This window comes from Metopolophium dirhodum, chromosome 2, assembly GCF_019925205.1.
Source record: "Metopolophium dirhodum isolate CAU chromosome 2, ASM1992520v1, whole genome shotgun sequence".
In the NCBI taxonomy this organism is placed as follows: domain Eukaryota; kingdom Metazoa; phylum Arthropoda; class Insecta; order Hemiptera; family Aphididae; genus Metopolophium; species Metopolophium dirhodum.
The window spans coordinates 11,913,467-11,941,258 of record NC_083561.1 but is presented as its reverse complement, the minus strand read 5'-3'; the positions used below and the strand labels follow the sequence as shown (position 1 = coordinate 11,941,258).

The 27,792-nt window shown below is 29.3% G+C and overlaps 1 protein-coding gene across 1 annotated transcript; it reads right to left on the bottom strand.

Moving 5' to 3' along the window:
- Window positions 1–332: 332 nt before the first annotated feature.
- On the bottom strand, window positions 333–20,081 carry LOC132939329 (probable peptidoglycan muropeptide transporter SLC46). Its single transcript, XM_061006427.1, has 7 exons — window positions 19,421–20,081; window positions 14,462–15,188; window positions 5,302–5,403; window positions 3,316–3,453; window positions 3,141–3,224; window positions 2,737–2,893; window positions 333–888 (listed from the first exon to the last, which is right to left on the bottom strand). Exons 1-7 carry the CDS (start codon window positions 19,508–19,510, stop codon window positions 756–758), a joined length of 1,431 nt encoding a protein of 476 aa, XP_060862410.1. The 5' UTR covers window positions 19,511–20,081; the 3' UTR covers window positions 333–755.
- Window positions 20,082–27,792: the final 7,711 nt, after the last annotated feature.

Below are 27,792 nucleotides of genomic sequence, written 5' to 3'. Positions count from 1 at the left end.
AAACAAAACAGTAGTTTAATTTAACATAAATTATATCATGATGAATCGAAAGATTCTAAGGTTGAAAAAACGTTTTGAATAACTTTTATTAGCATGTCTGCATGTGGTAGCCGGTATAGGTACCAATGCACCGAATACCGATTAGCTATTACCTACAATAACATAGGTAATTACATAGCTTACCATAATATCAAATTATCAAATTGTTATATAATTATTATGCTATACATTTATTCAATATACTTAATACTAGTTGAGGATCTATAAAACGTTTCCTATTATTATAGGTATAGGTACATTGGACTTAAAACTTATTCATATAAAAACATGTATACAAAACAAAAATTAAAATCTCTATTAGATAGATCGAATTAGAACAATCAAAACTTAGATATCATTAATACATTATAAAATGTTGTATCTAAACATACATCTTATACTATTTACATTTTTCACTAAACTTATGAGGATTTAAGATTTTGTATTAATTTGCATTACATTTTAGTATTTTACATTATAATATAAGCAAATGTGGTATAAAATATGATACAATTTATTACAGAGGCTGTTTTACATAAATACAATTTTGGTTATACAATAAAGGTAATGCCAGTAAAGGTATGTATATTGTATAACATTTATATCATAGGTAGGTAGGTAGGTAGGTTTATAACATAATAACAAATAAATATGCTGCGAAGTGTTAATAATATTCACCATATTATTACATCATATTAGTTTACACATGGGTGATGTCAAACAGAATCTATAGTTTTAATCGATTCTTCTTTGACAGTATTATTACATTCGTCTTTAGTTTTTTGTGCTACACCATCATCTTCATTATTTTTAAATATGTTGTCTTTTTGATCGGCTTTGTATGTCAACCTGAAAATAATGCAAAGTAATATTGTTACACCCTGAATAATACCGTCTTAGTTGGCAACATTCAACGATAAATAACTAATTAGCAGTAAAAACATGAAACACAATAATAATAGTAGTCTTAGGTGGTAAAGTCTAATATTAATATATTACATTTCGTGTGTTTACTGTATAATAATTCTTATAATTATTATGGAGGGTTGTGGCCCCGTGGCCATTCGTATAGCTCAGTTAATCAATTTTCAAATACAAACACATACGCACCGTATGTTTGTATAAACAAAGACCATAAGAAAATAATCTTTACATTTACAATTTATTTTTCAGGTATAAATAAACTACCTATGCTAAACAATACTAAATAATTAATACAGAACCTCATATCGCAGTTATATTTTATACATTTGAATTTTCAATAGGTAGGTTTTAACTTTTTGTTGGGTTATTTATTATTATATATTTACATAACAATCTTATCATTTTAATTACCTTGGTAGGTACCTATATTATAGAAATTATGGTTGGTTTGGCATGTTATTATTCAATTATTGTAATGCTATTAATACAATAAAATTATTGTAATAAATATGACGTATTGTGTAACAGTTATATAATATTGAATTATTATTAATTAATGAAGTACTTGTATTTGGAAAATTTTCATGATAGATTTATAACCGTTTTTTTTTTCGTTTTTCACAATTTTTTTTTCAACATTTACTGTGTTTATTGATTTGTTTATTATTTATAATATACTTACCTAGTATTACCTACAAATTATAATATAAAATATAAATATGACCTCTTTAAAATAAAATGTATGTTCAATCTTTACTAAAAGATTATCAAAACTGGGGACTACACAGTAAGAAAAAATTTTAAATCAATTATCATGTGTGTGGATCCTCGAAAAACATAATGTTGTACAGTTATACTGGCTGCAACGCATATTAAATATAATACAATATCAGCATAAGTAGTAAACTGTTCTTATAAAATCAAATTAGAGGCCATAGAAAATACCAAACGTTTTGTTTGTATTTTATAGCCTTATAAGCTCACACGTCCAGATAAAGTCAATATTGACCAACAGCCAACCATAATAACAATCAAAATCAAATTAAAAGTCAGACGGCCCTGCAGTACCTATACCTATACTTTGCACCAAAACCACTTAATTTCGTCGAACGAATTCTCACTACCGTTTATATATTATTATTATCGTTGCACAGACTTTGAGAAAATGTAAAACGATTTTATTACAATATATTATCCTCCCACCAAATTCCAAATTTATAATTTATAGTTTCTACCCCTTATGATAAAATGTTATCACTATACAAACTGTTAAATAGTTCAAAAAAAAAATGCATGTACATTTAAATTATAATTAACTGTTACAGTTCCAATAAAAAAGCAATTCAAATATTTTTGAAAAATATGAACGGGTATTTGTGGCAATTTATATATAATTTAACGAGAAATATTATTTCTATAGCACGTATACCATACCTATTCTTGATTTTACATTATTTAATTACAATTAAATGTTTTAGGATTTTTCTATTCATTTAAGCATTGATAAGGGTTATATACCCTGCATATACTCACTACTCGGTCTATTTTTTTTTTATAATAGCTGTAAGGTACCAACATCAACATTTATTACAATGAATGTTATGAACAGCTCTATATGGATTTAATAATGCACACACTGTACACATTGTAAACGAAAAAGTACATACTAAAGCATTTACAATTTGAAAAATACGATTCTATATAATATACCTCATAATAAATATAGAGCATAATATTGTAAAGTTGCGTGGAATATCATTGCATTGTATTTACCCGAATAGTATGACAACTGGAACAGTAATAACCGCAGTCAACAGGAAAAAAGCTCCCGGTAGTGTTTCAAATGTGAGCTTATATAATTGATTATATAACGGATAAATAATAATTGGAGCGAGCGTTTCCAGCATACCACGAACAGAATTGAGTTGCGCTAAAAAAAAAGTATAAGAATTACGTAGGTACGCCTTATAAGTGTGTATGTTATAGTAATACTATTATAATTTTGAATAATAATTTAATGAAATATTATCATTGACATAGTTTGCCGTTGTCCCACAATGTTTGACAATCTAAATTATATTTGAAAAACGGTTAGCGTATATAAAATTGTCACAAAAAAAAATAGCTATAAATTCGAGAAGTTTACTGTTGACATTTATTATAATAACAGCATTTACCTAGTTCACTATTATCGACGAGTTTTGACGCCATCGAAGTGCTGACTGTAAACGCTGCACCATGGAAGATGTCTATCACTGGCACTGCAATTTTAAATCACACGTTAAATCGTATATACAAATCGTGGTTTTCGATTTATCATTAGAAAATTATCGAGTTTGGTGAATGACCAACCTGCATACAGCTGCCAAGGTTGGGTGACAAAACTATAGCACACGGCAGCGATCAAGTCGAAACTGCTGCCGATAAATCCTATTGCTGCGTCGTGCATTTTCAGTTTTACACTCATTAACCATATAGCTAAGATAGTCCCTGTAAATAAAATAACACACATAATAAATATTTACTGTTGACTATTTCAAACGATGCATTAAATTTTCATTTAAATTTTATATTTATATTTTATATCATAATATTATGTCATTTATGAATTGTTACAGTTTCAACTTTCAAGATGATGTTTTAGTTCAAGACAAAATGTTTAGTACCTATAACATGTATAATATAAATATTATATAACATGCGTGTGCATTCGTCTTACTTTTTACGGTTTGTAGGTTAACGTCCATCTATTTATAAGATACGTTTGGAATTATAAGTTGAAAAATATATAACTACTACCTATTAATATCTATATAGAACTGTGTTAATCTATAATAATTTTCGTCTTTTAAATATTAACCTTCGTGTCACTATATCACTTTCTAGAATGCTTTGAAAAGGAAAGGTTGAGGGAAAAGGAAGAGTAGTATATACAAATTAGAAGTAACCCAATTTTTTAAACATAATATACCGATTATGTAAATTATGTAGCTGGTATGAGATTGTCTTCACGCTCTAAATCTGAAACGGACGACTATACTTATATATTTGCAATGGGTTCGACCTCGCGGTATCTCACAATTATAATGATGTATGATTGTTATGACGTTATAAAGTTGTAATTTGTAATACAAAAAATAGTTAATTCATATATATGTAGAGGTAATTATACAATTATAATATGTAGAATCTCTGGCATGTACAATGTACCTGCCTTTAATGAATTAATAATGGTTTAAACACTTTAAATTATAATTATATATTATAATATTATACCTACACAACATTTAAAAATAATAATCTGTTACAAAATAATGATGATATTGATATAGATTTTTTTATCTACTAAAAGTTCAAAAGTTTTCTATGTTACATTGACTTGCCTTCTTAGATTGGAAATTAAGCACAGATTATTATTTTTAAATGTTTTTTTTTTTATGAATTTCCTAATTATTTTTGACAAATTTAAGAAATATAACTATGCAACTGTTGTGACGTAAACCTAATATTATTATTATAGCCAGTTTTATATTCTCCTCAAAGCTTTTAGTAAATTCATTGATTTATAGTTGCTTTCACTTTTAAACACCCACCAAAATGGCCCATAAAAATATTATACTTCTCAATTTATTTTTATTTTTACAAATATCGAAATGATTTAATTTCTTAGAAAAACCCAACATATAATGTGGGTGAAAAAATTACATTAAAAGAGAACCCATGATTCCTAGACAATATAAATGCCAAACTACTACACTATTTTGGTAAAAATTAAGCATAGAAACGTTTAATATTATAGTGATGGTTGTTTAATTAAAATAAACATAATATCTACATTATTAATTCATGTAACAGGATATTTACACACGCCAAAATAATAAGCATGTCAATAATAGTTATCAGCTACCTATGTTTTAGCCGGAAATACATTTTAAAAATTGATTTATTTAGTTAGGTACTTAGGTGGGTAGGTTATAAGTACGTGTATTATAGATACCGTGAAAAATCGAAAATATCGTACTTATACACTATTAAATACGCCAATGCATTTCCACATGAACAAATATTGTTTTTAAACCCAAAACGATATTAATGACGAAAACGGTATATATACAATAATGTTCAATTCAACGTGGGTATTTCGAATTTCGACTGTTTGCGTTAGGTTCTAATAACTTTCGAATTTCATTAATACAGAAATTAATTGCGATTGAACTTGCAAGAATAAAAAATAATTCTAGGAGATTTGTCTCCGATAGCGCACATACACCAAAATCACCGTGTGATGGCTTAAGTCAAACTTATGTTATTTTGTCTGAATAATATTAGTTATATTACCTATAAGTATCCCGGTCATTTTGTATGCAGCGTAGAGGCTGTAATCGATTTCGTTCCATCCAAATTTATATCTGACAAAAAGATAAAGAATGGAGTATTCACCTGAAAAAAAATGTAGTTAAAGTTTAACATATTAGTAGTTTATTTCTTCATATTAGTTATGTATTTAATTTATTAATTGTAATTAAACTCTAATGTTTACTTTTCTATTGGATATTAGTTTAATAATATTTATCAACACAATAGAAATCTGCTAAGTATCAAAATATGCATAACACAATGTCACAAGGTGTATTGTTGTTTATTTATACCGGTGCTGTAAGTTGTCAAGTAATAAAATCAAGATTTCACATTACATTTATTTTTGTTTTAAGAATTTTAAGGAATTCAGGTAAAATAGAAAATGTTATACATCATACAATATATAAATGTATAGGGGGGACGGAGTGGCTGAGTGGACTAAGGCATCGGATGCGACGCGCACCGACGCCGGTTCGATCCCGGCCGTAGGCTGCATTTTTCTTAGGGCAAGTCACGGTGTCCGGAGGGAGATGCCGCCATCCCCCGACCGGGCATGGCAGAAACCTACGGGTGCCCAACTTGAAACTCTGCCAAACCTAAAAACGTGTTTCAACCAACCGTTCTAACCACCCTCTCCCCCCAGCCCCCCGGCCATAACACAAAAAAACAGCTAATGACCATAGTTCAATGAAAAAAAAAAAAAAATAATAAATAAATAAATGTATTTTATACTTATAATTTGAAGCCAAACATTTTGGAAAGTTAATTATTTTATATACTATTAAATAAGGTTTATGGGTAGTATAAATATTATTTTGTGTGAGTTACACATTATATATTTGTAAGTAACAATAACGTAGTTTAAAAATAGGGACAAATTAGGTAAAAAAAAAAAAGTAAATAAGTAATTACAAAATAAATATATGAAATAAGTAGGTATTAATTAATTTAAAAAAAACAGTTAATACTTAGTATAATATAATCAATATTTACAAAGTATCAATGAATTTCAAATTAAATTCCTGGCATGAACTTGATTGAAAAAATCTTTTTCTCTGGATAAAATATTTTATCACGTCACGCTTGAAATTTAAATTTAAAAAAATATATTTTAATTTACCTACATATTTCAAATGGTTTAATACTTTTTTCACTTCTCGTTATTTTAATTTCTATACTTTCATCAAATTTTATTTACAGTCTTATCTACAATTTTTTTTTACTTCTGTTACAGCATCAACTATTAGGTTATTAGCTTGAAAATATTATTACGTTATATAAATTGTAAATTTTTCTAAGAATAATAAAAATAATATATATGTTATAATATGCATATAAAAATAATTGATACTAGTATTTATAATCAATGGTAATACGTATCTTAGCTTTGAATAGTAATACGCGGAACTAATATAAAATATTTTATATTCTGAGCGGAGCGATGAATGCATTGATTTTACAATGATGTTTTTTTTTTTTGTGTGTGTCTGTCATTACCTTTTGGGACAGTAAAAATGCTTTGATTTTTTTCAACAGCATTTTTTCTAGAATCTAGTTGGTACTTACTACTTGGAGAGTCAGGAAAAACAAACAACAATTTAAGGAAAAACTAAGATTTTTACGCAAAACCAGTTTTCAAAAAGATCATTTGACGTATAGGTACAATAATTGTATTAAGTTCAAATTTAACTTATCCATTAGGTACAATGACTCTCTAGATACTTAATGTACCGCAGAGTGTTACCCACTTACCCGCTTTTTTTTTTTTTTTTTTGATAGTTGGTTTATTAAAATACAAAAAAATGTTTACCTGCAAAAGGCTATATACAATAGCCGAAAAGTCACAATATGCTACACGTATTATACGTTTTTTGGGTATAAATGTATGGTACGTATATTAATTACATATCATACTAGCTAAATAACTCAGCTTATCGCCCGTTTGTCGTTTTTTTTTGTGTTATAACTTTTTTTTTAATCAGTTTTTATATTACTTCTAGTAATTGCCTTTAGATCATTACTATTATTAATATTATTATTATTATTTATTAGATCATCTTGATTTATTAAAAATAGTTGTTTCTGGGTACAATTCTAAAAAGTATAATATAAGATGTCAGATTTTACCTCATCTGCCCAAGTAACCAATTAATACACAACAAAAATATATATATACTAATTTTTACTTTTAGGTAGGAACTGTTATAATCTTCAAAAAAGTTTAAATTTCCACTGTGAACTCAAAATCCTTGTTCGAGGACCTTTTTAAAATGAGAATTTTGGAAAACCCTTTCTTAATGGAACTTTACATCATAAAACGAAACTACTGACCAAAATTTATATTCATTGCTTCAGCAGTTCTGGCAAGGCGATGATGAATCAGGAAAAGTTCATTTATATATTATATAATAAATAATATACCAACAAAGTTTTGTAAATATATGCAAATCAAACTAATGGAACTACCTACCCTTACTTATTTTTCACATTATTGATTGAAGACGAACTACATATTTTCAATATTTAGCTAACAAATTATATGTAAAAGATTACAAACTTTTAAAAGTTTTTGATAAATGTATTTTACATTAAGACCATTTCATATTTGAATCTCACATTTACCTTAATTTAACGTTCACCTATACTGTCAATCTTAATATTTAATACCTATGCCTACTAAATATTTTATTTAAACTTGAACTTTCATTTTAAAAATTCTACTTTTCTGAAATTGTCTTGTCATTATTTTGGAAAAAATATTTAAACTATTACAATTGAGTTCAATATTTAAATAGAATACATTTCACAGTACATAACTTATGTTATAGATATAATGGTGTATCGTAGAAAGGAATACATTGAAATTACTAAAATATTTTTGAACCTATGTAATATATTTGATTAAATGCAAAATACAGTAGGTATAGAACAATAATATAAACTAATATTTAAACGTTGAATCTATAACTTTTAGATTATTTTTTATTCTTTTTTTTTTATGTAGGTACCTATCTCAGAATCGATGTAGTGATATAGTACAGGAAAATGATAATTGTTTGGTTGATATATATAAAGTGTAATATAAATAAGTGACCGGTGTAATAAACTAACTACCTTTATCATACATTTTATTCAAATATTTTTTTTTTTTTTAAATAAAAATGATTATATGCATTTAAAAAAATGTAATTTTTTAATACAAGAACAAATTCTGTTATTTACGAACATAGTTTGTTAATAGCCCATTGACAGTTATTTATTTTACACATCCTGTTTATTAACTTAGTGGCTAGTATAATATGTTCTAGATTGGGTAGGTAAGTTTTTACTTATCAGAATTTAAAATTAAAAAAGTTGAATGATTCCACACATATTATGTAAATAAGAATATTTGTACTTAAATAATTTAATAATTATGCTATTTTTAAATAGGAAATTAACATTAAAAACCCAACAATCTTAGAATAAATTAATAAAGGGCAAGAATTAAACGCATAGATGTCTGAATAAAATTACCATTTCCAATAGATCGCTATGTAGAGTGTAGAGTATGATGTACATTGTAGACATATATTATTATAGATACGATTATGCGAATTAAGTATACTGTAGTAATTGTTGTTTTGTAGTCGAAAAATTATTAAATTACCGTTACGATATTTTCTCGTAAACAGTATTTTTGTATATATTTGTTAATATTATGAACATTTTCATCATCCTATAATCATGAAAAATATAATATTTAAAAAATATATTATCACTTTCAAGGGCATATATTATAAATTTTAATATTATGTTGTATCTCAATAAGAAAATATATTGAACTAAATTATCTGTTCGTGAGTTTCAGGCACTATAGGTAAATACCCAACCCTAAATACACGTTCGAAATACAGTAATGACTATACGAGTGATCTTAGATTAGGTAGGTAAACAATTATTTTGCGCATTCACAGCGATGTACCGTAATATTATATTAGTTAAATTAACTAAGTAATAAATTTAATTAAAATAAAAGGGATTTAAGGGGATAAATTGAGTTATAACTTATTCCCAGCTAATTTTCTAATACTTTTGATGTTTCGAACTCGTTTCGGCGTGTAGGTATATACTATATTATAATGTTTGTATTTTACGTTGTGGTATACCTAGGTACAGCTTAAGTTGGAACATATTTTCGGAGAAGACAATTTCCTGAACACGCTAAATACTTGCAATATATCCATAATATAGGTAAATATTAAATACTCGTGATTGAGTTCTCAAGAAGAATAAATCATGTGAAAACAGACTGGGTATATAATATATAATATGGGGTTTTCAGCAAACTATTATGAGTATCAGTGAATTGGTTGGCGGAAGGACGAGATGTTGCCGAATGGGTACCATTCAATATTCTCTGACCTACAATCTACTAATCTTCATACATAGGTACATATTATATAATATATATAGATTATACGTACTTCAGAGCAACTGTTAAAACCTAGGCCAACTGCAATAACTTCTATTGTGACTGCGCAGTGGTGTCACGCGAAGTACGATTCATGTGGCGTTATATAATTTGAATAGGTACATAATATATTATAATATCTGTTTATCACAATCGTATGCCAAATGCTTTACCTGTCACATTATCCATTGTAGTAATTGGTAAATTACAAGTATTATTATTACCAAACTATAACAACAGTTTAATTTCATACTAAGAATTTCTATACTACCCTTATGAAATGCAGAAGTAGACGATATAAGTACTATATAATACTACATGTTATATGATATTATACACTTGAATCACTGACTGAGCACCTTTTAATTTGGCGTAAGTTAGGTTTCATATACCAATGGCGTATTACAACGAAATGCAGATAAACTATAATATACTGTACAATTCATCTATTTTAATTACCCGTGTGATAGCGATTTAAATTGCTGCCTGTCGATTTCATGTCGGTTTAGTATATTTTACAGAAGCAGAATATAATTTTATTACAATTTTGTATAGAGAATTTGAATACAATTATAGACGATGATAAACTAGAAACAATTTAAATAAAATATTATGTAGGTAGTTACAATAATGTAAATGTATGTACTGATTATAGCTAAGTCGTAGGGGTGATACAATAAAGATAAATTTAAAAAAAAACAACAATTACGATTCTTGGGTAATATTATTAAAACTATCACTGCAAGTTACAAATGTAAATAATATTATATTTCAATACTCATCTAATACCTATCATATCGCGTCGCTTAGGTAGGTACTCATAAGTATAGAGTTATACGTATAAGGTATGTGTCACACTGACAATTGACAATAAATGAGTAGGACAGTGGAATTGTCGTATTATTATTAGTATCAAATTCGAGTATAAGAAAATCGAATTGTAAAACAGGCAATAATATTGTCAATCTAATAATTTGATTTCTTATTAAAATATTATTTATATCTCAAATAATCAATTTATAAATTACAAATGAATAATAATATTTATTAATACTATTTTGCGAAACAACGTCTCGTGTTAATTAAGAATCATGAATATCACTTTGATGTTTCGTTCAAGGAAAATGTTAATTAATTTCGTTACAGACGTATAATTCCTTCAATACAAATTTAAACCACACCATAGCTCTACATTCTACAGTTATAATACATAATATTAATATATTATATCACTACATATTGTCAAAATAATTAGGAGTATATCATAATAAACAGTAATATTGTATGTGTATCAAATTACACGACTGCTATAATAGCGCATAGAGTAATAGCTAATTGACAATCAGTTAAAAAAGTACTTCACATATAAACATAACATTGAAGAATTTAATATTTGTTACTGCTGTTAAACTTTATTAATATCCTAATTTCCAAACTATACGTTGGCTATTTAGGTTAAGATATGAATATCTTCTAAATGTTTATTAATTTGTTCTCAAGAGATTGCTCACGGGATGTCATACTCACCCTCTGATTTATTTTTATCATATAATACACTAATTGGGGGTGTCATCTATCAAGGTGCTTTTATAGTTCTATCCCTCTCCCTGGAAAAGATATTATGAGCTTATAATTTAATGAATGATCGTCATGAAAAAAGTGAACTTGGATATTGTTTTATTCAGGATACCTATATTAACAATATCCAATATTTTAGGTGTTATGTTTAGAATAAAACAAATATATTAAGTGCAGTTCTAATTTACCGATACCTAATAATACATTTGACTACCTATATTTTATTTCTATTTTTATTTCTGTACTTATTGAAATGCAATTCTATTTTATATAGGATAAAACAATACGAACATTAATTATTATTACTTAACATAACAATAAGCATATTTAAACTTCTACGTTTAAATAACAATAAATACATTTCATTTGGGTTTGAGAATTTTTTACTTTGCCCTCTCCCTCATCCCTTGACATTTTACCTATGAACGCCTATTAGTATATTATAATACTACTTATACAACGCTATGGACGCAGTAGTCCAGTTGTCCGATCGATCGACGTTTATTTAAATGTGTGCTTTGTAATATGGTCGACTATTATAGAGTTCAATACGCTAAAAATACGGGGTAGGTATATGCGCTTTATTAATTATTATTATATATCATTCTGTAGAAATTTTAATTGACCCACGGACAGGTAGCCTGCAGCGTTTTCCATTAAGTACACGCTCGTGTTTTACGTTCAGATACAATTTTACAAACAGATAATACCTGTCGTGAAAAAAAAAAAAAAAATAATGATACTTGTTAATTGATTTTGTTGTTTCCGCGTGCCGATTATGTGTAGGATGATATCCCGCACGGTATCGGCACATGGTCCGCCGATTGCAGAGCGTAGGTACACCCAATTAAACGTTCGTATTATACGAACAGTACTCTACAACTTCAGCGGGCAGGATTTTCACTTGAAAAAAATATTATGTTAATACGGTTTGAAATATTTTTTATCAGTGCAAATCGCGCGTCGCGAAGTGTGCGGGGAATGACGATTTAATTTTGCCTACAGATTGCACAATTAATGCAATGCTAACCGAAATGAGAACAATAATATTATTATCATTATTTTATTTTTGCTGGTTAATCGTGAGCGGCGAGACAGTAGGTAGTAGTGTAGTACCTAATAAATAAACTAAATGTGTCACCGTCTATAAGATATATTATGTTATACAAACAATAATAGTTATTAATAACGACGACGTTAAGATTTTATACCACACTGCTGCCGGAGCTACCATTGCGTGGTTTATGTTATAACGTGTTCAGTCAAAAAGTATAAATTTGTTCCTCCTACGCATATAATAATAATAAAGTTTGATATTGTTTTCGTATACTTCTAATGTATAGTTCTTTTGTATATTATACACCAGCGATTGTGTTATAGACATCAGGCGCTCCCGCGTGGAATACTTACTAAAATAGTGTTCACAATTGTATATGTATAGTTGAGCACGTCTTGAGTTACCTCTTCGAATAATAATATTAAAATAACTATAAATACTGGATGAATAAATTAATAAAATTATCGAAAAACGTTTGTACCGTATATATAATTAGAGTTCAGATATTTGTGAAGACGTGGAGTTTTAGACATGCATATCTTTGTTTTATGCAGTATAAGAAATGTACATTTTTCAAATACAATCGCGGCGATATTATTCGTGAAATCGTCGGAATTTCAGTGTTTTTTTTTATTCAAAATATTTTAAAATAGAATATTTGTAATGAAAGAGTAAGCTTACATTTTCCGGGGAAAAATTTTCTCAGAATTTTTCAACAAGCATTTTGAATTTTGTTGAAAATGCGAGCTATTTCAAGAGCTGAACAGACGTATAGGTGCCTCACAGGCCGCATGCCTAAACACAAAAAGAGTTTTAAATTCATATATTTATTCACCTATACAATAAACATAGGTACGTCATAAATACATACATATTTATTTGAAATTTGTATCTACATAATGGTACATATCATAATATAGTGATATGACATGAGTTTAGTGAAATTGACGACTTCAACTGAATAAACGCCAACTAAAAAAAAATTCTCTCGCTGGGCTCAAAATGAATCTTCTCAATACAATTCCACATAGAAATTTAAATACAATTTAAAGAACTGATTTAACTATGGAGTGTTATTGTAAAATAATATATCAGACCTAATAGACGTAGTAAAACCCACTAATAAACTTAAAAATTAGTTGGAAATCTAAACTTAAATTTATTCGGTATGAATTGTACGATGTATAAATCATAAGTACCTATGGCTATTTTCATGCACATAAGTAGGTTTATAATATTATTATTATGTAAACCTACCAATGAATTGGATGTATTAAGTATAGACTTTTATGTTGGCTTATGATCGTAATCTATTAATAGAAAAGATGATTAGCATCTATTATCATCTATAGCGTCCTTACTTCTCCAATTATAGAATAGTTCTTTTGCACAGTCATACTATAATCATATGTACGGAGATCTTATTAAAAAATTATTATTTGATGGATCATAAAAAGAGTTTCTAATAAAGGCATTATTTCACCTCAACCAGCCCAACCCTTTATTACCTACCTACTAAATCATCTTAATCTACGAAATTGATATTTTGTTTTGTAATAATATATCTAAGTTCATATTATAAGAACGGTCTGAAATTATAACTTTTTTTTTTGTCGAATGTGTACTATAATATTGTAGATAGTAAATATTTACAATAATTAATATTACTACTATTCATATATTTTTTTATTTAGTGCATGTCTAAATGCCTTGAAATAAAATAAATTTAAAACTAAAATAATATCAAAGTGAAACAGTAAATTTTAACATGTATAACTGTCAATAAACCTTAAACTTAAATCTAATATCCTGAATTCGTAATATCTGAATGACTCTTACAAAACGTATATTATTGTTTTCCTTTTTAGATTTTAACAAAAGTTTTATTCAATTGACATACAGCTAATGTAGGTCGAGCAACCACTCCTAGCAGTTCTAACACGTCTACTCACCTCCACCCCTTAAGTGTTTATCGTAAAACCTTAGCTCCCCCGAGTACCTATAGATACCAATATTGTTATTATTATATTATTATGTTCGTTTCGACGCACCTTGCATGGGTCCGATGGTGAGCGGAGACACGATGGTCATGTAAATGAGCAGCGACCGACTGGGCCGTTTCTTGACCAGTACGCGCACCGAGTCGGCGATCACCTTCGGGTTGACCGTCTGCCATATGGACGCGCCCTTGTCGTACGGCACGGACGTGTCCTTGACCAGGGCCGCGCCCAGCACGAGTGCTGCCACGTTCATCGCTATACACACGCCGAACGTGCCGTAGAAGCCGATGTTGACGTTGAGGAAGCCGGCCGTGCACGCGCCTACCGGCGTAGCGATGAAGTACAGCGACATGAGCATGCCGATGCGCTTGGTCCGATCCTGGACGCGCGTGATGTCGGCCACGTAGGACGCGACGCCAACCACGCAGCATATCCGTGACCCGGTGAGCGCGGGCACCAGGCACTCGGACACGGCGGCCACGGCGGGCGACCAGTGCCAGTTGTACACGTTGAGCACGTTGAACGCGTCCGTCAGCAGCTGGCCAGCGATCGGTATGAACATGAGTGGCCGGCGCCGGCGGCCGTGCGTGTCGCTCCACGAGCCCGCGAACAGTATGAACAGCAGTGGCACTGAGTACTGGATGGTCAGCTTCCATGTCTGTATCCTGGCCACCAACTCCTGTGCGTAGCTCTCGTTCAGGCACTTGTCCCTCAGGTCAGCCGGCTGCTCGGTGGCCGTCATGTCGCATCCCTTTCGCAGTATCAAATTCGTGCCCACCTGAAACCACGCGCATACGCACGCTTATCCGTTAGTTGTAAGTTATAACTAGGTCTTAAGGTTAGGCCTAAGGTTTCGGTTCGTGCACTATGTAAACGATTAAATAAGTATGCAACTATACACTCCAATATGCAGAGAAAAACTTTTAGTACCTAAGTAATAATATAATATTATACAATGAAAATATTTCATAAATATGAAAAAGTATGATATTGTGTGGCAAGGGACGTGAGCTATTTCAGTCGCTGACGACGTGTGGTGCACGAGCTGCAAGGGAGGGCCGCATTTCGCCCAAGACAGAAATCGCCTTCCCGCACGAGCCACATGTACTATTTTTTTTCCACGCCTTTGCGATTATCGATCAGTGTCTGGTTCTACTGGGAATACGCCAAGCACTTTTGGGGATTTCCATTTTACCACACGCGGCACTATGTGGATTCCCACTTAACCGCCCGCTGGAAACTTAACCGTACCAACTCTACCAACCTTTAAGGGTAATAATCTCAATCGTCGAAGCCTTAATCCAATAAAAAAAAAGAACATATTATATATAAATTATATATTGAATCCTGTGACCTTAAATAAAATGTCTAGGTTATAGTAGTAATATTACTTGGCAGAATTGATATGAAAATTCATGAACCTACGAGCCCAGGTTATAGAATAAACTGTTTATGTTATAATTCGTAAGTATCACATTAGAATATTAGGAGGATGTCAGCGCAATATTTGTTTTCTCTCTCGGAGAAGTTATTATTAAGTATTTTAATATGTGTTCGATTTGAAAATAAAAAAAATGTGTAATTCAATTAATGTTCTTAAAATTGTTTTTGAGACAATATTTAGGCAAATCGATAAATGTCATACCCTCTGCAAAAAAATTATTCTCAATCGTTTTTGTAATGGGTGATGCCGCGCAGCAAATACGTGTCCAGACGATGTGGCATTTGTTTTTCGATTAAAATGATTTAAAATATAATTTAAATGTTAAAAAAAATTATCAAAATAAGTACTGTTGCCGTGTGGCCTTGCACACGTGGCTCAAACCACGTGGATTTCCTTTGATGTGGACCGGTTATTAGGATGATCGGAAATTTTGCCGGAAATGTATTTGTGACGTCATATTCATGAGCATGGCCGTGAGGCAGAAGCTAGTCCATCTGGACGGGTCTTAAGATTACTCAAAAACATAAGAAAAAATGATTCTGCGTAAATACGTATTGTCTATATTGCCAGAGAGAGAGAAAACAAACAGTGAATTGTTATCATTAAAGTAAGCACTCAAATTTGTTTTCTCCATCTTACAATTAGTGCCTATAATATATTAATATTCAATAGTCTGTGTTTAGCAGTTAGCGTTAAGTTCCGTTAGTTTAAATATTAGCGATCTAATGCCATGTATAGGTATATATACTGCATGTTATCACTCAAGACTTGAACTATATTTTTAATCCATCTAGGTAAGTATGATTTACAACATTAGTATTTTGAGTTCTCATAAAAATGACGAATTCCAATAGTTAATTTCAAATATATAGGTGGCTATCTATATCATTATAGAATAGTTATTAAAACGGGAACCAATTTGTTTTTAAAGTCACTACCTACACATGTTTTATCTCGGGCGTAAACTTTTACACCTACCTATAATATAAAATATATAATATGTCTGAGACAAAACATGGGTAAAAAATATATTATATGCCTATAATAATAATTATAAATTTAATTTAATAATGTATCAACATTCACCATAATATTTAAAGTTATCCGAAACTCAACGCGAACTGCTAATTACGTAAATAGTTTGTTATGTTCCGCGTGCTGGAAATACTGAGACGACCGCAATAATACCGGTGCATCGTCCTCCTAATACGAGATATCCGTGCAATTTCGTTGTCACGCGCTGCGATGTTTTAGATTTAGAGTTGTACAGGTAGTGGGAAATTATTATTGTAATACGCAATTTGCCCATTACTGCCGTTTTTCGAGATAAAATCAAAGCCGCAGGTGGTTGCATCACCGCGGTGATGACGATATGGCGTGCGTGGTGCGTAGCGTGTGTACCATATTTAATATTATAATAATAACAATATAGTACCTATAGAGCCATAACGACAGTTCAAATAGTTGTATTGCGTACGCGTGGTTTGAGTCAAAAACGATTTCAAAAATTCTGCGGGCAACTAAAAAAAAAAACCTACCTCCGTCGAGATTTAAACGCCTCTCCACCGCACGCCACACGCGAGCGCCAGGGGAGGAGATCTGTGAATTAGCCAGCAGTCGGTGCAGGCGGCGTCCATCGGTCGAACGCGTTTTGAGTGTAAGTACCATAAACGAGCGATTTTAAACGGTTTATGAACGGTGCAGCTATACAATATCCGGCGTATTGCGTTTTGTTAATCTTCAAAACATACGGCACCGTTTTTGTTTGGTTAACGATCGAATATCATTTTTTGATTACCTATATACCTATGATGGGTTCCTATACCGAGAACAGGCTCGCTGAACCGTAAATATTGTTATGCGACCTGCACGGCTCCAGATTATTTTTTCATATTGTATAAATAATACCCTCATAGAAGTTGTGTTTGAACAAGCGAGAGAGAAGGAGAAATAAATACTAAGTAAAGGGAGCTTACCCTTCCTATTATCCGCGTCCGCGAGTAAAACGTTTCCCTCCATCAAATTATGTGTCGCGTGCATGGGAATTTTAAATATTTTTTTATCGATTTTTTGCGTTTATTTATATTATACTTAATTTTCTTTCAAATTAAAATCGTCGTGAAAAAAAACCGAACGATCTCCGGTACTCTACTTTTAACTTAATATAATACGAGTTTGTGTACTTTTCATTTTACCTTGACGACGGAATAAGTATGCTGCAGGGATGCTATTTTTGTACTTCATCGGGTAGAATACGGTAATAAATAATAACATAATTATATCACCAGCGTGTGTCCGTAGTTATTAATGTGCGCGCGCCAAAATGCGGTCAGCAGTCGAATCAATTTAACTACATTGCCCAAATCTAGAATTATAGTCGATTTTCATCAAGAACGTATATTAATATACTATTAATTTATAACCGAAAGAATAAAATCTACCTTAAATAAAAAATAATAATTACTATTTTTCAATTCATACGCACGACGCATGAAAATTTTATTTTCGTCAAAACCATGACGAACATTCGAAGAAACAAGAAACTTTTAAACGGCCGTACTAAAAAATATACTTTTTTGAGTTGTGCCACTGTTTTTGTGCACCGGTGAATTATCAAGTGTTAAATATTTAGTGTTCACGTATTCTCAGAACACAATTAATTACCATTTTGAGCTCTCCGTGGTTGGCTGTTAATTTATAACTACCTACTATAAGATAATAATATGGAATTTCAGTGAAACCTCAAAGCAATATCATACACGTGACAAAAATTAAAAAAGGTTCATGAGTCATGAACCAATACTATTCCCAATCTTCGGTGTGTTAAATATCAAAATAATAAAAAATATACTAACAATTATTTTTATTTTTTTGAAGACAAAAATCATAATGAAAATGTTTATGCATACAATGAATGGGGCATGCAAACGTCTTAATAACGTTAAACATGAACAAAAAACGATTGCAATTTTTAAACGAAAATAAAACGATGACTGATAAAAATTAAATATTTAAATACCACAAAACAAAACATAATGGTTAACAAAATATATAGAATATCATTAAACAAAAAATAACACAGAACGAAATAATTAAAACCATTTTATATTTTTATCATAAATATAAAACTTATTGACATTTCATTTTATTTTTATCTTTGCAAAAAAGTTAAGCATTAGGTATATCCCAGTAATTACGTCATTACATATCAATTAAATATTATTATTACATTATTAATATTATCGGTCATTTTATTTCTAGTGAGTAGAAACTTAACATTACACCCTGTGGGCTGTGGTCGATTGTAGCCCTACATCATATTGCGCAGTAGACTTTTGTTATAACTTATAACAAGTTATAAGCATTTATAAACAATTTACAATTTTCAAATACTCATAACTTAATTCAAAATATTGCAATATCAAGAAAACCTAACACGGTGCCCTAAATAATGATAAACACAAATGTTGTTTGAATCTAAATAAAAACATTAAAATGAATAATTTTTTCGTTTCAAATGCAAGCCCTCATACTTACATAATATTATAAACTTTAATGGTACTTACCAAAGCTGAAATGGCCAATGTTACAAAATACAAAAACAGCATTGGTTCCACGGTGACCTTTTCGATCCATTTTGGCTTTGTAATAAACATATTTATTTAAAACAAAAAAAATGTTTAACTGTCTACAATATTATAGTTGTTACACTTTTAAAGTATATAAACACATTGAAATCATATTTAGAATCACTAGAAAATCCCTGCGAGCGTATAGTTGAACTGTGTTATTAATTACGAATGATTGTGATATTGTATATTAGCTGTAACTTTGTAAGCAATTGATGCAATATTCAATATTGATAATGCTGGTATTTATAATTAATTTTTTTTTTCTATATTTCACCAAAACTTGACTATTATAATATCGTAATTCCGTTATTGCAAAATATGCTTTATGTATTATGTTAGGGTGGTAGGTTCCTATATTATTGTAAAATGTAAATGTCCCGAAACGGAAGGTATTAAACGCACGTCGAAATGATTATGAATGACCTTGTCAGCGCGTTTTCTATATTTAAAAGTGATTTGATTTTGATTTTTTTTTACATAACGCGTCCGTAGCGAATAAATTTTCTCAAAAGTTCTAATAATATTATTGTCCGATATATCGTTGGACGGACTGCGGCGGTGCGACTGCGTCGTATACATACACTGCCGCGTGTTTCGAGTACCTACCTGTAGTACCTAAACCCACCTATAACTGATGCGTCAGTACGTAATACTTCACCGCGATTAAGTAACATACCGGTCCGAGGTCGAGTTCAACTTTCTCCTTCATTCCACACGGCCGTATATTATGCCCAATATATGTGTCGCCGATATTACGGCCAATTTTTATTTTCCCCGGCAGTGTATTATTATAGGTATACCCCGTCCGCTCAAAGTGTGGGCTGTATAGTAGTACAGCATTATTGTATAGCAGTAACAGTGGACAGTGAGTTAAGGTAGTGGTATAGTCCTATCCATATAATATCGTGTTATGTACAAGTTCCCATTATGAATAGGATTGCTCCCCCCCTCCCATCATTCGATATATTATGCGAGTTTTGGATAATAGGAAGTAGCGACGACGACGTGAACGAACGCGCGAAATCTGCTCTTTCTAGGTCACATTGTTACACAGGTAGGTATACTCCTGCAGTGAGCTTGTATAGGAAACGCATAATACATAATATACTATTATTATTATTACTATTATGCGCGTACACAACATTCACTGGGTATATACTACATGATGTCACTACTGTTGCAGATATCGTCGTTTTCCAGTCACCCGCGTAATGTTTTGTAGGTACCTACCTAATACCTATTATACAGCTATACACTTCTAATAATAACGACAGCTATAGTTATGTGCTATGTAATTAATTTCCTATTTCGTTATTCCCAAAATTTATTTCTACAGTCAACGCCTAAAACAACATTTGTAGAGTTGGAGAGTTTACATGAAAAAATTATTGGTAAATTAACTGGTAAATTTTCCAATAAAATAGTGGTAAAAATGCTTGGATTTTATTCAACTGTATCTTTTCTGATAGGAAAGTGAATCTAGTTGGTACTTTGGGGGGTCAAAAGTAAAAATGTTTTCAAAAGCGCCGTGAAAAATAAAAGAAAAATTAAAGAAAAACGGGAATTTTTACGCAAAATCTGTTTTTGAGAAAATCGATTTTGGTTTTTGGTGCAACTCTTAAACAAATGACCGTAGGTACATGACATTTTGATTGAATGTTTATAATTCCCTATACACCATAACATTTCCTAAATATTTTGACTTATTTTGAGCTGTTTACGGATATTTTCAGTTTCCAATTGTGTTATTCTTTTTTTCTATGAATGTCAACAAAACTTTAATTGTTGGATGAAAAAACTTGAAAATTTGATACAAGGCTCCTACTATATTGTTACAATGACGTTTAAAAAATATTAAAAATCCTTAGTCACAGTTTTTATTTGTAAGCATTTAAAGTTCAAATCTTGACAAAAAAACGGAAAAATCACGAAAATTAGCAAATTATTTTGAGTTGAGAATTCAAAAAAATTTCTCTTTTTAAATCTAAGACTTGAAAATGTAATACAAGATTCCTTATAAGAATCTCTACCTTTATCAAAAAGAAAAATGTCCATAAGAAAGTCAAATTAAATTTTTATGAGCGTTTGAAATTCAAATTTTTACAACATTAGATATTCACTCGATTTCTCGTGTAGCGGTTTTGTTATTTTATTGTTATTCAAAAACAAATAATTGTAGATACATGAAAATTTCACTGAATGTTTATATTTTTATTTTCTATACACCATACAATTTTGAAAATATTTTGACTCTTTTTGAGCTGTTTACGGACATTGTCAGTTATAAATTTTTTTAGTTTTTTTGGCTATAATTATCAATACATTTTTATTTGTTGGGTAAAAAAGCGTCAAAATTTAATGCAAGGCTCCTAATATACTGTTACAATAGCAGTTGAAAAATATTAAAAATACATAGGCACAATTTTTTTTATGTAAGCATTTAAAGTTCGAATTTTGACAACATTTATTAAATTTAAAATTTAATAATTATTTTGTAGTCAAAAATTTATAAAATGTTCAATTTTTATAGCTAAGGATTGAAAATTTAAAACAAGATTCCACGTAAATAGATAAATATATAAATTACTTTATTCACATTAATATCATCAAACTTACTTAGTAATATCATAGGTTGACTGACCGTTTTCGCACAGATTCGTTTTTCTTATACAATGATATTATATCATTGAATTCAAATTTAACACCATCCATTACAGTGACCCACTTGTAACCTTCTGTACAGCAGAGTGACACCCTCTTTTCCACTTATTTATTGTTGTATACGTCTTGACAAATTTGGTTATTTTCAATAATAACAATAAAGAACTAAAAATGAATCTATTGTTCTATATCAGTACATATTATGAATACTATTCATAACTATTCATAATACCATGAGTAAATAATTTAAATTAAACTATCAAAATTAACACAGTATTTCCTTTATTTTTTTTTATGTTCAAAAGTCAAAACATTTGTATTTATTTACAGTGTCGAGAAAATAGAAAATATGATCAGTATAGTAACTAATAAGTTATAACTATTGTATTTATTATCAGTTGATAAAAAATATTTCTTTACAATTCGGGGTAGGTGTTTTTGATTATTTGATTAGAGGGGCCACACAAAAGTTTTTCGGCTAAAAAATAATTTACCAATAAAGAAAAATTGCTAAAATGTAGGTAAATCGTTTACAATTAAATAATTACAGCACTATAACATCTCTAAAAATTTGAATTTCAGTATCAGTGTACCAATATAGTGCTCCTTTTATTTTACGATTTGTACATTAATTGTTAGTATACCTTTAAATTTTAACTGAAGATATGAAAAATATGTTTTTGTCAATCTAATTGAGTTGACATTGAATTGTTATATTATATGTACTAGTACTATGTATATTAAAATTATTGAAAATGAAAAACTACGAACGACTCGACTGAAAATCTGGTGCCACAGACCACCGGTGTCTGTCTTTCGTACCATATCCTTCAGATTATTACAATTGTATACGTTAATAAAATATAATATTTTTATTATTATTATGCGCGGACACAACATTCACTGGGTAGTGGGTACTACGTGATGTCATTATTCACTATATACTGTTGCAGACATCGTCGTTTTTTAGAGTCGCCCGCGTAATGTTTCGTAGGTATAGACAGCCAGATATATATACTATTACTCTTCTGATATAACGATACCTATATACGTATTGGATTTAATGTATTTATTATTTCACCACCCGCGACGTTTATTCCTCCAGCCATATTATATAGTAAAATATTATAATATTTATATCGCATATACAGATAGATAGGTATGTGTGTTTAGAACGGTTTTTTTTTTTGCCTTGACGCGATTTCGATAAAACGCGAATTTAATATATGGTTACACTTTAAGTATACACCGTGTACACACAACACATAATGTGTTTATACATTTGTATACCCCGCATAGATTGATAGCTTTTATTGCGCTTTTTACACGTATCACGGATGAGTGAGTTGTATGTTTTTTTATGCCCCCTATTATACACGTATAATGTATAGGTAGATATAATATCATGTATTGCCAGGTATTCTGTATAGTGTATACACGAGGTCATACGACAAAAGTACATTATGGTATAATACTCTACTCGAGTGTTTTTATTTTTATTTGACGTTAATAGTAAAACGATTTGTGTTTGTTGTCAGTTTTAGTCTCACTGTAGTACGCTAGTACTATATACTATATGTATTATAATACGCAACTTGTTGCAGGTATCTCGGAACGTTATTATCAATTTAATATAATAATAATAACAGGTATAATATTGTTTACTTGTTGCCAATATATATATATATATATTATGTTTAAAATAAAGTTTTTCATTCATTATGCTTGGTATATTATATTAATAAAAAATACGGTTTTATCGATTCTGCTTAATGCTTATTACGCTATCACCATGGAATTATAGGTTGAAACAAAAGCCTGTTAGTATGAATAAAAGACGAGTTATGGAAGAGTGAATACTGTATAGTGTATACCATTAAAAAACAATATGAATTTCTTGAAATAAGAACTTGCATACAATAAATTATCTTAAACTGAAACAGGTGAACAAATTATAAGTGATTTATGGGCAAAAAAGGGGACATTAGCTAATGGAATTAACTCTGATGTACAGTAATAGTTTCGAGTGTACCTCGTCATTGAGCAACTCACTGAAATAGTGTAACGTCTGTGTTCAATTTGAATTGAATATGATAAAATATTGCATACGAAAAACAATTCTGAGCGATATGGTCTGCCAGCATGTACTCGTATATTAGGCACTACAAGTATATGTTATGATAAATTTATATTGCTTGGTACTACTAATTTATCTTACTATTAGCAATAAGGTAAGTTTAATTAATTTTTACTAAAAATATTGCATTTATCATATTGTTAATATTTAATCATTATAACAGCAGACATTCAAACTTCTATATTATGAAGTCTCTTGGGCGGGCACCAACAAAAATTCGTATTATAGAAAATTTCGTTAAATATAGAATTAAATAAATGTGGTTCTACTTGGGTTTGGTTCTCAAAAATATTTCGTTTAACAGAAAATATTGTTAATTAGAAGGTTGTATGGAAGTTTTACTATATTTATATCTTATATTATTATTATTAACTTTTGAGTCAATACTGACTTACCGTAGAACCATATGAATGTGTTCGTGATATAATTATATAAACAGGCAATTACATACAATTTATCTAAATTTGTCATAGTGTATAATATAATATATAATAGCTGGTATACGTAACAGTTTTTAGACCACACGAATGATATTTGTAATTACAACAAAATTACGAAGATCGTTCTTCTTCGTTTAAATAATATGTAATTTCATGAAAGTTGTAAATTTAAATGTGTATAAAAATTTGTTTTTAAATATTCAACAGATGTTTTGGTTTTAATGAGAACTACTTACGAGGAATCTTGTATTAAATTTTCAAGGTTATTGGCGGATTAAAATTTTTTATCGAGGTTTATAGAAAAAAATTTAAATAAATTGAAAATGTCAATATTGACTATAAATAGCTTAAAATATTTTTAAAACCATACCCACACACAATTCTAAAATTAACATTTAATGAAAATTTCAAGTATCACGGTTATTTGCTTTTTAATTACCACCAAATAAGAAAATTCATTTTGTTGAAAATGGTTTTGAGTAAAATTTCCCATTTTTCTCTTATTATTTTTAATTTTTCCCAATAAATAAGAAAAGTACAACTAAATTCACTTTCTTAATAGAAAAGAAAAAAGATATAATATAATAGAATATAAAATATATACTCCAAAAGGTGATGACGGACACAAAAAAACACACTTCATTATTAAATCAATACATTCATCGCTCTGCTCAGAATCAGAATAAAAAGAGAAACAGAAGTATACTTACTTATAGGTAGTTTAGATTTTAAAAATATTCTCCATCCACAGCAGGTAATCTACAGTACAAAGGTGAAAGTTTTAGAAAAAAATAGAAATCTATTCTTGAACTTCAAAGGGCTATAACAAATTGATATATGAAATTTGATTTATTCTAAGGTTTAACATTGTTACTTACGCAAAAAAATCTATATAAAGTAATACTATTTTATTGGGATTGGTAAGGCTCTGCATTAAATTATAATTATAATTATTTAAAAACTATATTTCTTAGATGTAAAGATATATTAATATATCAATCAAAGATATTATGAATTGGGCACATTTCAAGGTGTCTGGTAAATAACGCTTTTAGACTATTTATGTTTTTGGACGCATGTTAATGCATGTGCCCATTTTTTTTTAGTTAAATAATAAACCAATGTATACCTACATTTTATTAAAAAAATTAAAAAAAACAATTTGCTAAATAAAACGAAAGAATACAAAATCCATACAAACAAACATCTTATAATTTTTTTTAATAGTTTTGTTTTTATTTAAAAAAAAGTAATCTGCGATTAAAAATTATTCACGAATGAACACAGATAATAATAACATTTAATTAAACTTTTAATGGCTTTTATAGTATTGAGAACTTGTTTAGTTACCTAGTTAAATACTATTTTATCAGGTTCGCTTTAAATGCAGGCAACATTGCATCATATTTTATTTGTGGAATGATTAAATGTTTGTAAAAATAAACTGTTGTAATAGCAATTGACAGCGGTTTTTCTTAATTTTCATATTTTTAAACACATTATTAACTATAAGTACCTACCATAAATATTTAAAACCGTAGTTTGTTATAAGTTTCTATTTTAATTCTCGTAAACTAGTCAGTCAAAATATAAAACAATTTTTTTACGAAATATGAAAATACATAATAATTTAACCAATACTTATAAATATTGGTTGATAGAAGCTAATAAAAATAATACTATTTATTAAACACATACTAATAAGCACATATTGTACATATAGGTATAGAACTATGCCTTGAAATTTCTAAAATAATCATACAATTATAGACATTAATGGCGTTATGACAATTTGATAATTTTAACGACAGGCTCATATGATACCCATTGTTTATATTTTACTAAAAATCTATAACAATGGATAATATAATTACTTGATTAAATCTTAAATGTCTGATGGTAAGTACTAAATACGTATGCATAAAAATACCGATGTTTAAATATAATAAAATATAATTTTTTTTTTATTTTCAATAGCTAGGTGCCTAGTATAATCTATAAGTACTTCAGTGGTTAATAATTGTACAATGCATATAGCAAAACAAACTTAATTTATAATCGAAATTCCACTACACGTTCACAAAGAACTGTCATTAAAAATTAGACACAGAATTCTAATATACAACACCATTTTTACAGTCCAAGCTGACGTATTTGACGGTGCCAATTTTAAAAATGCGAAAATATTTTATGGTAGAGTTGTGTGACCGTTCGTTTGATTGTATCTGTACTAAGCTTTGAAGTGATAATTATATTTATTACTTTAAGTTGGACATAACTTTATTCTTATTTTACTTTTTTAGAATTATTAGGTATCACTAATATATATAAATCAGTACGTTGGATAATATGCGTTTTTAAGTCATGATCGAGACGAGCGAGCTAGCGAGCGTGTCTAGCATGGCGTGCATTACGCAGTGTGTTTATGTGACTATGGTGATTTCCTATCATCATTATTACTCATTAGTAAATTTGTGAGTTTCGAACTTGAGACATAAAAACTCACGTGTGCAATAAAATGATAACGGTTTTAAACATGGATTGGGTTAGGTCTGTAATAAAAATTATTTTATATTATATTTAAAAAAATCAACTTTTAAAAATAATGAATATTATAAAATCTGTCATTCTGCCATATTTTTCTTAAATAAAATCACATAAAACTTTTTATCAATTCAATATAAGAGAAGGTTATACATTTCAAAAATTCTGGAAATGACAAACGTAGCATGCTACCCGATATTTTCGACTTCGGAGAAAATTTATGAATCATAAATAATATGTATTATTAAGTAACCATGAATTGTATATATTATTATGCAATATGTATATCTAGTGGGAATTAGACAATTTTTATGTTTTATTCGTTTCTATGGTGATAAGCGATAACTGCAGATATACTAAGCGTTACGCAAAATTGGTTTCAAAATAAATAAAAATATCTGTACCCAGCTCATAAACATAATCATGTTAAAACTATTTTCCTGACATTTTCAATGTAAAAACTATAGACAAATTATTGATTTGATTTGATTGTTGGTTGGGAATAAAATTATCTATCGCAATAT

Bases quoted from the DNA above. Each gene is read 5' to 3' on its own strand.
- LOC132939329 (XM_061006427.1), bottom strand. From the start codon at position 19,510: ATGTTTATTACAAAGCCAAAATGGATCGAAAAGGTCACCGTGGAACCA. The intron at 15,189-19,420 runs GTAAGTACCATT...GCGTGGTTTCAG, and splicing joins CATTGGCCATTTCAGCTTTG to GTGGGCACGAATTTGATACT. The intron at 889-2,736 runs GTAAATACAATG...CATTATTTTCAG, and splicing joins CCAGTTGTCATACTATTCGG to GTTGACATACAAAGCCGATC.